We start from the raw sequence: 12,290 nt of genomic DNA, 5'->3' as shown, positions 1-12,290 counted from the left end.
CTCTTCCTATTATTTCTGCATAATAGGAAGCTGCTTGTGATGTGCCCATTGCAATCAGCTCCCTTTTCTGCTTAACACCGATCACACAGATTAGTTCCCTGCAAGGTAGAGAACAGTGTAGCTGTGGATGACTGCATAGTTCTCTCAGTGATCAGCAAAGCACCGAACCAGCGCTTAACCTGATCTCTAGGGAAGCTGTCAGGGTGGTTAGACACAGTTGGGTGGCCCTGACTGTGGACAATAAGAGGCAGGCATTTTTAGCAGGATTTCTTGCTAAAATGTGTGCCTTATAGTCAGAACAATACAGTAAATCTACTTGGTGTACCCAGCTCTGTTTAACCATTTAACTTCACAGCCACCTTTGGTGCTAAGACCCAAGACGCATTTTTCAAATCTGACTGGTCTTTTTTTATGTTCTGATTCAGAGCTGGCGTAGGTTTCCTTAACATTTTCCCAACAGAAAATTGTTAAATGCAGGACATACAGAGGCCGAAACCCTCTTTGTGTGCTGCCGCACCCCCGTCATGCACCTGCCTCTCTGGCGAAAGTGGCGCAGAGAGCCCACTTGAAAATAAATTATTCGCAATACAAGCACTTGTGAATAGATTTATGTGCAAGTGGGCTCTCTGCGCCAGAAACATCACTTACAGTAACAGTGGCAACAATCGTGTACAGTAATAAGAGTGACAATCACACACTAACATTGGCAACAATCAGATACACTAACAGTAGCGACAATTAGGTGCAGTTACAGGGGTATATCTTTTTAGCCATGTACATTCTGCTATTGTCACTGACTTTTCTCCAGCTCTGAGCAGTCAGGAACCGGAGGTTAAGCACTGTTGTGTAGTGTCTGTTGGCAATACTATTATAAAAAATATTTGTGACTGCACTGATGTAAGGAGAAACTGAGCCTTGCACTTTTGTAATGAACACCTGTGAATTGCACCGAGACACGTGTGCCTGACACACTGTTGTGGGAGCAACAAACCAAAAGTGCTGCAGTGTGTGGATCTAGCCATGGATCCTGTTTATTGTTTAGTACTTCAATAGGGAAGTGTCCTAGAGGTAAGTTATTTAACAAATGTAATAGGTAGGTATCAAATTTGTTCATGTGAACAAACCAGATTTATAAGGTATATTATATATGTAATAAAAGATTTAAATTACATATTCTTGCAAATGTTTGGATTTTGCACAGGTTGATGAACCAGAGGGGATTAAAATAATCCGATTCTCCAGCGCTATATTCTATGGCAATGTTGAAAGTCTAAAAGAAGGAATTAAATCAATTGTGAGTATGTTTAGATCAAATTTGTTATTAATAAGATAATTTGCATAAATTAAAGGGGTTGTCCAGGATAAACACATAATCTGCTATGCTGTCGGGGCTGCAGGGGACACAGTATACTTACCTGTTCTACTGTAGTCCTCCGCAGCCCCAGCAGCACAGGAGATTATGGGGGAAATTTATCAAGTACTTTGCAACTATTTTTAGGTGAATGATTAGATTTTTCAACCATTTTTGGTCTAAGTCCTATTTATGAACCAGTATTCGACGGGCGAATATTTTTTAAATGCAACTTTTTTTAATCTGCCTGTTTTGAGTATTCACTCAAAAATTCTGATAATCCGGGATTAGCGCTCAATTTATCATTTGCAACCTTTTTAAAATTCACACAAATAGGTGCAGGCTTACGTCTGTTCAGTACCAGGTGAATATGTTTGCGCAATTTTTACACTTTTGCGCCCTTTTCTGCGCCTTTTTTTGTGCTTTTTTACTAAGATACATTCACTATGGCAGTGCTACATTTTAATAAATCAGTCACAAAATATTGGACCAAAATACACACCAGTCCTTATTAGAATAGTTGAACACATTAGACTTGTTAGTAAATGTCCCCCTATGTGTTTATCCTGGACAACTTTTTTTGAATTGGAAGGGTAGTTGAAGAGAATTCTGCATAATTTCATAAATCTGGTATATCTGTCTGAGCAGCCATTGTGCTTATTTTTAATTATGGCTATGAAAAAAGAGTCTATGGCTGCAATCACACATTCTGTGAATTTGTCCGTGATGACGGATCCGTGATCATGGACAATTTTTTAGTCCATTGCTTTCTGTTGGGCTATTCACATCTTTGTTTTTTAACGGATCCGCAATCCATTGAGTGAAAAAATAGGATGTCATAGGATAGAATGTCATAACTCGGACGAGATCATACCATGTATTTTAAATGCTTTCCATTAATTGCAAGGATTTTACATCTCCGTATAACCATCCGTGTGCAATCCATGAAAAACATGGATGTGATGTTATCAGTGTAATATAAAAAGCTTTAAACAGATCCTTGAAAAACAAAGACATGGTAGCAACACGGATACAAAACGTAAACATATTTTACGGATCATGGAGGTAGATAGCAAACTTCATCCATGGACCTTGAAAATCATTGAACGTGTCAATGCAGTGTAAGGTGGGAATTTCACATTACCTTCACCAGCTTAGAGTGGTAAAATTTTGCTATATTTTAAGTTCCTCTGCAAATATTTCGCCAAATTGTGAGTTTGGGCAACAAGTTTTGCAAATGGGGCTTTACCACTCTGCACTAGTGTGCATAATGATGACTCTCCCCCTAAAGGCCATCAGCTATCTTAACCGCTGGTCACCTGTCCTCCCCATACGCATCACTTGATTCTAAAGGATAGAGTGAATAGATCAGGCCGATGCACCTGTAGAAAACAGCACAAAGTGCAGGAACCAGGCAATGTTCTGAAAAATGGACAGTGCCACCAGGATCTCTGTGCCAGTGCTGCCAAGGTAGAGAAAAGAAACATAATTTCACTTTGGAAATGGTGCATCCGCTTTTAGAGTAAATGTACAGCTTGACTTATTTTTCTAAAGTTTGGCAAAAAATTAGCAAAGTTGGTTTTCATTTTAGCTTGAGATGCAGCTTTTCAACCTGTGCAATTTCTGCCAAAAAAAACAAACAACCTGAATAACTGTCAAATTATTATTACTATTAATATTATTTTTTACTGATAACTTTTAAAAGTAAGCAACTAAAATAACTACAAATTATTTCCCTCAGGTTGGGTTTGACGCTGTTAGAGTTTTTAACAAAAGAACAAAGGCTCAACAGAAGAGAAACAAACTTCTCAAAAATAAACCGTTAACATCAAATGAGGTATTGAAGTTAGCGACAAATATGTCTGTTTATTATGTACACTATATGGACAAAGGTATTGGGACACACCATTTAATCTTTGGATTTAACTGTTTCATTTAGTCCATTTAACACAGATATATAAAATCAAGCACCTACCAATGAAGTCACAAACATTTGTGAAAGAATCGGTCATTCAAAAGCACTCACTGTACTGTAATAGGATGCCACAACTGCAATATTTTCCTTGCCAAATATTCCATTTTTAACTGTGAGTGTTCTTATTGAAAAGTAGAAGCATTAAGGTTTTGCCTGGGCCCATAATTCCAGTAAAGGAAAAAAAAAATGATTCAGCATATTAAGAAATTTCAGACTTCCCATTTTGTGGGAACACTCTGGGGAAGGTCCTTTTCCGTTTCAGCATGCTTCAGTGCACAAAGCAAGGCATGATTAGGTGAGTTTGTTGCAAAAGACCTTAAAACGACTCTGTACCCTCAATCTGCCCCTCTAAACTGCTTCTACCTTCGGATAACTGCTCTTAATCCAAGATCTGTCCTGGGGTCTGTTCTTCAGGTGATGCAGTTATTGTCCTAAGAAACAACTTTTAGACCTGCAGTCCTGTGTAAGGCTATGTTCACACTACGTAAAAGTACGGCCATTGTTGCCATCGGCAACAACGGCCATACTTTGTGAGGTGTGGACATAGCCTTATCTTCTGTGGGATCCCGGCAGGAGCGTATACACATTGTATACGCTCCGGCCGGGATCTCGTACGGGGCTGCAAATAGCTGACATGTCAGTTTTCAGTGAATTGCGGCCGTAGGAAACCCTGACGGTTCACACAATGAAGCGAGCGGCTCAGGCCGCTTGCTTCATTGTGTGCTGTGGGAGGTTCTGATGCGGGCGCAGGCTGATGCGCCCGCATCAGAACCCTTCGGGCGGAAAGAGCATCCGGCCGGTACTTAAGTACCGGCTGGGATGATCCGGGCAGAGACCGGCCGTTCCGTGACCTGGCCGGGTAACGGAACGGCCGGTCTCTTATGTAGTGTGAACATAGCCTAAAACTGGCATGGCTTAGAGTGTCTGTGCCCTAGGCCTGCAATGCCTCTCCATCCTTCCTCCCCGCCGTCTTCATCATTAATAATGCTCCTGGGCAGGATTTCTCCTAATCATTACTTGTCTGAACTCTGCACATGTTGGATCGTTAAGGCACCTGTGCAGTGTTTAGACAAGTGATGATTAGAAGAAATCCTGCCAGGGATATTCCTAATGATGAAGAGGATGGGGAGGAGGGAAGGAGAGGCGTTGCAAGCCTAGGGCACAAACACTCTAGGCCATTCCAATTTGAAACAGGGCTGCAAGTTTAAAAGTTGTTAATTAGGAAAATAACTGCATCACCTGCCGAACGGACCCCAGGACAGATCTAGGATTAAAAGCAGCTATCCGAAGGTACAAGCGGTTTGAGGGGGCCGATTGTGGCTATAAAGTTGCTTTAAAGGGGTTATCCGGTGCTTTAAAATTTTTGATGCTTGTACTGCAGACTTATGGAAAATAACAAAGAGCTTACGCTTACCTCTCTGAACCCCCCTCCCCAGCATTCCTCTGCAGTGTCTTCAGTGCCCCCCTCTGATCACAACTGCTGCCACTTCCAAGACTAACTCATCTTGGGAGTGACAGGCTGCTCAGCCAATCACTGACTGAGATGGGACAGTACTGCGGCCAGTGATTGTTCACACAATGTAACTTTCGTATTAATCACGGCCGTTGTTGCCGATTTGCAACAACAGCCGTGATTAATACAAAAGTTACGTTGCACTTCAGTCAGAGGGAATCCTGGCCGGAGTGTATACAGATAGTATACACTCCGGCCGGGATCCCTAGAGGTTGCAGGTAAAACTGACATGTCAGTTTTGTGTGGCACAACACTGACAGCTCACACAATGGAGAGTGCGGCTTCAGCCACACTCTCCATTGTCGGTTATGGTGAATTGGGATGCAGGCGCACACGGATGCGCCCGCATCCCAATTCGGCACAAATGAAGTGTGTGAACCTGGCCTAACAGTGTATGCAAATAACAGCAGACAATCTGAAACAGCAAAATCCAGCTCAGCAGAGAATAATGAATGCAATAAGATTACAACATTGTTAAGGTAAAGAAAAAGGTACAAGGGACTGAGCATACCCCTTAGATTACAAACATGGTAAAATAAAGTACAGTATAGTGAAATAGAGAAAAATTTTCAATTTGAGGTTGGGATAACGGGCCAGCAGGAATGTGGTCCACATTCTTAAAAAATTGTGCCTTTCAGTATCAAGCCTACCAACCTCAAAGAAAATGTTCAGATCAGAAATAGCTAAAAGGGCCTGCTTGGCTACCAGAAGTACCACATGAATGAACCTAGGAATACTATGGAACCCAATAGATTTAGCTATAGAGGGTTTAATAGACTAAAACAAGACAGTTTAGCCTTCCAAAGGCAATTTTTATTTTGTGCCAGCATTCACCAACCATTTTCTCAGACTTTTGTACAGTTTCTCACTTTGCAAAAATCTGGTGCATATACACCCGTAGAAACATTTTATTCACAATCCTATACAGTCCCGAAAATGGCAACTTCTGGTGGTTAGTGACTGGTGGTTAGAGTCCTTTAAAGTAGCCTTAACTGCTACTGAAGTCTAGAAGAACAAAAATGAATTTGTGAGAAGTTTCAGACATGTCCAATTTTACCAAAAGTTCCCAAGAGGTCAGCCATCATTCTCCTCTAAGTATAACAGTTGTCATATATTACCCAATACCTTGTCCCACAGATTAAAAAATAATAGTAATTTCCCTTCCTTTAGAAAATTCAAGGTGACCTTAGGGATTTAGGTGCCTAGATAGCAAAAAAGGCACATAATAAACCTTCCAAGTAAAAATAATGTTTGTGCATACAAGATGACAGGTCCCAAGGATGTACCAGATTCACATCCAGGGAGTAACTGAAATGGAAGCTTATTCAATAGATCCAATCTAGGACATGGTCAATTAGGTAATAATTATTATAGCCAATAAGTTTTGGGAAACCTACTCTTTCTTTATGCATTCCCAGCAACATTTTTTAAGTGCTATGAGCGTAGTTTAACCCCTTAGCAACCCATGACGTACCTGGTACGTCATGGTGCCGCGGGGGGTGTTCAGAGAGGGGTCCCGCCGGGACCTCGCTCTGAATGGCACCGCTCCCGCAATCTGCAGCCGGGCAGTGCCTCTATTAGCCGTTGCGGGTCCCGTTGCCGCACCGACTAATTAAGCACTTGAATGCAGCTGTCAAACCTGACAGCTGAATTGAAGTGCTTTATACACGACATCCCTGGTGTCTAGTGGGACGGATCTCCCCCCCGCGATGCGATCCCGGGGGGAGATCCGTTCTTCTGCCCGTGCCGGGCCTCAGCTTCGCATTGATGCTGATCCCGGCTCGGCAATAGATTGCTGTGGCCTGCAGCAGGCCATAGCAATCTATGACCGATGTAATCGATCTTTGCTGTGTATATACACAGCATTGATCTCTGTGAGAGATCATTGCTGTGTATATATAAGTCCCCAAGGGGGACTTCTAGTTCATGTAAAAAAAAAAGTAAAAAAGTGTTTTTATTAAGAAAAAATCCCCTCCCCTAATAAAAGTCCAAATCACCCCCCTTTTCCCATTTTATAAATATAAATTATTAAATAAAAATAATTAAATAAACATATTTAGTATCGCCACGTGCGTAATCGCCCGAACTATTAATTAATCACATTCCTGATCTCGCACGATAAATGGCGTCAGCGGCAAAAAATCCCAAAGTGCAAAATTGCGCATTTTTGGTCGCATCAAATCCAGAAAAAAATGTAATAAAAAGTGATCAAAAAGTCGCATATGCGGTATCAAGGTACTGATAGAAAGATCACATCATGGCGCACAAAATGACACCTCACACAGCCCCATAGACCAAAGGATAAAAGCGCTATAAGCCTGGGTATAGAGCGATTTTAAGGAACATATATTTATTAACAATGGTTTGAATTTTTTAAAAGCCATCAGATATGAAAAAAGTTATACATGTTACATATCGTTGTAATCGTAACAACTCGAGGAACATGCATAACAAGTCAGTTTTACCATAGGGCGAACGGCGTCAATGCAAAACTCCCCGAAATCAAAACAAATTTCGCAGCATATTTTATGGAAAAATAATGCCTGTCATTGCAAAGTACAATTGGTTTCGCAAAAAATAAGCGCTCATATAAGTCTCTAGGTGAAAAAATGCAAGCGCTATTGACTTTTAAACATAAAATGGAAAAAGCAAAAGAGCAAAAACGAAAATTGGCTTTGACCTTAAGGGGTTAATACACTAGGGTTTGTGTGTAACCTATCACCATCATCCCATACAGCAGGGAAATGCTGTATGGGTCCCTGGCCCCTGGTCAGGCATGCAGTAAAGCCACCTGATTTATTGGCATAACAAAACAAATAAGCATTATATTTGGCACATAAAAGCTTGCAGGATTGCAAAAAGATCAAAAGTACACTTCACCTCCTTCCACACCTGCCAAGTGGGCAACATAGGATTGGACAAATAAGTTGTATATATGGAACAAAGTGGCGAGCCAGCCTACCGATATTTCTGAATAGATCTTCTTTTTTTATAGACATATAGGCCCAGATTTATCAAAGGGTGTAATATTTTGACTGGTGCAAACTGTCCACAGCAACAAATCACAGCTCAGCTTTTAGCTCTGGTAACAAGAAAGCTGAGCTGTGATTGGTTGCTGTGGGCAGTTTGCACCAGTCTAAATTTTACACCCTTTGATAAATCACCCCCATAGGGTATACGATAACCTTAAAGGACCCACTTCACAGTCTCGCAATACAATGAGAGACTGGATGTGTGGATAGAACTATCTTAAGAATATTCCAGCCACATCCCCATTTCAGTAAAATTATCATCCTTTACCCTGTACGCAGGAAAGCACCATTGGAATTCTGTACCACTTAGATTAAAGTGCAATAAAGAAAGGGAGATTGGGGAATGCTCTGATATAATCATAGTGTGAATATCAGTGTCAGTGACTCTAGTAAAAATTCTTAGAATGTTAAGAAATATCTATATGTGACCATGAACAGTTGCTATGAGACTAATGAGAGAAGTCTCCATAGATCATGGATACCAGAAGTACACAGAATAAAGAGGTAAGGTCTGGTCACTAAGTATCATGACAAATCTATCAGCTATACCCCCTCTTCTAACCACAGTTTAAGCTACTGTATTTTACAGGACACTGGATCATGCAAAAACAGGACTTCTAGCTACCCAAAGAAAGTGATGTTATCACCATTAAGTACATAGAACCTATATATGATGTAGTCAGTCCCTTCAAATGACACTATGATATGCCCCAATCTACCACCAATTTCAACTTCCCAGATGATTTCCCAACCACCAAAATCTAAGATAATAAGAAGTGAATTACTAAAAGGTCATACTAGATGGACTTTCTGCCGACAAACTTCTATGTTCCTAGGTAAACGTTTATGATTAAAATAAGCATCCCTGCCCTGCACTGAAGCCCTGATAAACTTCTCCCACCTACAATAAAGTAGGGCCTGGTAGCACCAAAGTATATTAGGTAGGCCCGTATATTATTAGACCAGCCCGTCATACCCTAATATATCCTATTAATCCTGGCCCTCCAGACAAAGCTCCCGTCTTAATAAGTTCTACTCCGTCACTCTGTCCCTCAACCTATTCATTATAATAACCTAATCAAATGATAGCTGGTGACACGCTATGCATTTTGTTCCAAACGGGAACTCCTCAGGGTATTATTTTGCCACAGTGATTTAAGCAACAGGTAATAAGCTACAATCACAGCGTGGGGAATTGCACACCTATGGTGCAACATCCACACATGGTGACCCCCGGGTGAGTTTATGATTTATCAGAGTTTGGCCGATGTGGGCCTGGTTTTTATAAAGTTATTAAAGGTTATATAAAGGAAAGAGCAACTTTATATTAATGCCTACGGATTTAGAATGAAGTGTAGGTTTAATGTATAGGTGTGCCATTTCTTTCATCAATATAGTAAAATTGCAGTCAGCAAAGATAAGCCTCTGATGTATTCTTATATAGGACTTAATATGTATATTGTTTTAGAATGGAATCAAAAGAAACTCTGTTACTGATGAAGATTCTGAATCAGATGATGATCATTATGGAACGGAATGGAAAGAGGTCAATGCAAGTGATTTAAATAAGCAAGTAGACTGGAATACAGAATTCCCTGACTGTGTGTCTATTCCCGTAGTCACAATACACAGTATTATATTAGATTTTGGACAAGTGAGTTTTCTTGATGTGGTAGCTGTGGATTGTCTAAAAGGGGTAAGTAAAACTTAAAGCCACTTTTACAAAAGTTAACCAAAAGGAGTACAGTACTCTGTACTCAACCACAATCTGTTCTGAAAGGCTTTTTGAGCACAGAGCAGTTGGGGAACTGAACATTTTTCCATAAGAAATAATGTAAATGTGTTTAATAGATTTCAGCATCCACCAATACTTAACTGCTGTACCTGTATGATTGATTGGTTGATTGATTGAAAATTGTATAATGTAATCAATACACTACAGTACTATATATTTAAAACAAAATAGTGCACACAGGGATGCTTGCACCCCATTCTTTATAGTGCAGGCCTATGGTGTCAGCAGGAGGAGCCAACCTGTACAGGCTATATAGTAGAGAGGGAAGACTGGGGAAGGTAGGCAGGCAGTAACCAAGACTAAAGAGCCGCACAGTGATGTCGACAGCACTTGCACTGTGTCAGTGTCACTGTATGTGATCTGTGGTTTGTTGCAGCTTGACCAGTTGAAGACACAGGACAAGGATGCTCATCTTTATGCCTAAACCTTCTCCAGTCTTCCCTTTCTACTGTATAGCCTGTACTGGTTGGCTCATACATGTTAGTGGAGTTGTTTCTGTATATGCATGGAACCCTGTTTCTGTGAACCCTATTTAGATGGATGGTCAAGTCACAGAAATTTCTGCAAGATTATATATATATACATATATATATATATATATATATATATATATATATATATATATATATATATAATATCCATTCCAATATCTGCCAAAATTGTTACTAAATATACTCTTTTATTTAAACTAAAATATTTGTTGAGTGTTGAGTGTTTATACATTTTCGTCGTGTCACATTTAGTCTTTTTTTTTGTTTTGCTGAAATTTCTGACATTGTAGGAGAAACTTGCTGGTGATCTTGGTGTAAACCACAAACTTAGAGCCCTATTCCATGGGACGATTATCGTTCGCATAATCGTTAACGATAAACGATTTCGAACAACCGCTATTGTGAACAGCCTGAAATCGTTCACCCATTTACATGAAACGATAATCGTTACTTATGATCGTTCTTGCGGTCGTCTTGTCGTCGCTATTGCTTTCGTTGCTACTGCGAATGACCTAGCAACGTCTTATTCAATGCAAACGATTTGCGAACGAGCAATGATAAAAATACGTCCAGGTCCTATTAAACGATCAACGATTTCTTGTTCGTCGTTTAATCGTTAACTGCTATTCAACCTAACGAATATCGTTTAGATCCGAAGGACAATTCGAACGATAATCGTCCCGTGGAATAGGGCCCCTAATGCAGCACAACTGCAATGCAGCCTTACTGGGCAGTATGTAAATGAAATTCTTTTTGTGTGACCTAATTGCTGTTTTTTTCTGTACATTTATATAAAGAATTTTATTTCTTTTACAGATATTTAAAGAATTCCAGAGGATTGATGTAGATGTATATATAGCAGAGTATGATGGTAAGTTATCTGTTACTAAAGGCAGTTTGAGTGAGTGTGTACATGTAAGAATTAACTTTATCATATATTAAAACAAAGGGTACGCAAGTCCTCAAATACCCCAAAGAGTCATGATTTGAGGATATCCCAACCTGATGCACTAAAAATAATCATATTATCTGTAAAATACTAAGGAAAGTTTCAATACAGGGCTTGTACACAGTATTTTACAGTTCAAGGAAAAATGGCAGCTATGCAGCCGTCCCATAAAACAACCACTTTTATTCAATATCGGATAAAAATACATTAATGTAGATGGTCTGTGCACAGTATTTTGGTCCCCCAAGGCAGAAAAGGCAAATGTCCATCTCCTCAAAAATGTACACAAATCTTTATGACAACATAATTATAAAGCAACATTTTTATGTGTGATAATACCATATACCTTAAAATAATAGTCATACAGCTACTAAATAACAAGAAAAATAAACCAGAGATGGAAAAATTGGACTGCACACAGCATATAAATGATAATCAACAAAATATGTTTATTAAAATAAAAACAGGAAACAATTAAAATCATGTAAAACAATCCATATCGCCTCACCGGCCCTGATGCGGCCAAGTGGGAACCAGCCCAACTGAAGGTACAAAAGACTGACAGCCTCTATAGAGATATTAATATTAGCCAGTCCAAGTGTTAGAGACATACATAAACAAAATGGCTATCACAGAGACGTATCACAATCTAAAATTTCACTTTTATTAAAAACTGTTAAAAGTCTAAAAACAAAATCTGTCTGGAAACCTGAAATGGATTAACATCCATATCCAACTATCTGGGGCATTAACACTGGTGTTAGTCGCAAGATTGCTGACTTTTTTTAAAATATTAACCTCTTTTCTAGGAGGATAGGATACTGATGCTCTAGGATGAAAATAATTTGTGAATAGTAATACCTATGCAATACAAAAAAATGATAATCACAAATTACTGCTACAAGGGAGATTCCTTCCATGTGATGACCAGATAGCACTACTTCAGGGGGAGAATACCTTGTCCCTTAAACTATCCATATTAACCCCTACATGCAGAGCACTTGCCTTAAGAAGGGCAACCCTGCGCCAGAACCTCCCCTAGATGTCCCTGTCATTCAAAAATTCCTCTAAAGGGACAGAAAGCCTAAGGGTCCTATTTCAAGGGGCCGATGGGGGCCCGATCTGCTAGATCGGCGCTCGTTTACTTGGCCTATTCCACGGCCCGATGATCGTTGAGCGAGGGC

At 39.9% G+C, this 12,290-nt stretch overlaps 1 protein-coding gene across 8 annotated transcripts in view; it reads left to right on the top strand.

The window, feature by feature from the left end:
• The window catches only part of LOC138776414 (pendrin-like), a 112,725-nt gene that overhangs the window by 88,358 nt on the left and 12,077 nt on the right, over positions 1-12,290 (top strand). For 7 of the 8 annotated variants that reach the window (XM_069956128.1, XM_069956125.1, XM_069956130.1 and 4 more), the window contains 4 exons: positions 1,202-1,294; positions 3,093-3,188; positions 9,340-9,567; positions 10,974-11,028. In XM_069956128.1, the coding sequence (XP_069812229.1) occupies positions 1,202-1,294; positions 3,093-3,188; positions 9,340-9,567; positions 10,974-11,028 (472 nt within the window). Of the gene's footprint in view, positions 1-1,201; positions 1,295-3,092; positions 3,189-9,339; positions 9,568-10,973; positions 11,029-12,290 lie in introns of those variants that run through there. The other variant, XR_011360721.1, reaches the window with a different exon arrangement.

Source organism: Dendropsophus ebraccatus, chromosome 1, assembly GCF_027789765.1.
Source record: "Dendropsophus ebraccatus isolate aDenEbr1 chromosome 1, aDenEbr1.pat, whole genome shotgun sequence".
NCBI lineage: Eukaryota > Metazoa > Chordata > Amphibia > Anura > Hylidae > Dendropsophus > Dendropsophus ebraccatus.
Note: the sequence above shows the minus strand (reverse complement) of the source record. Positions and strands in the feature narration are given on the sequence as shown.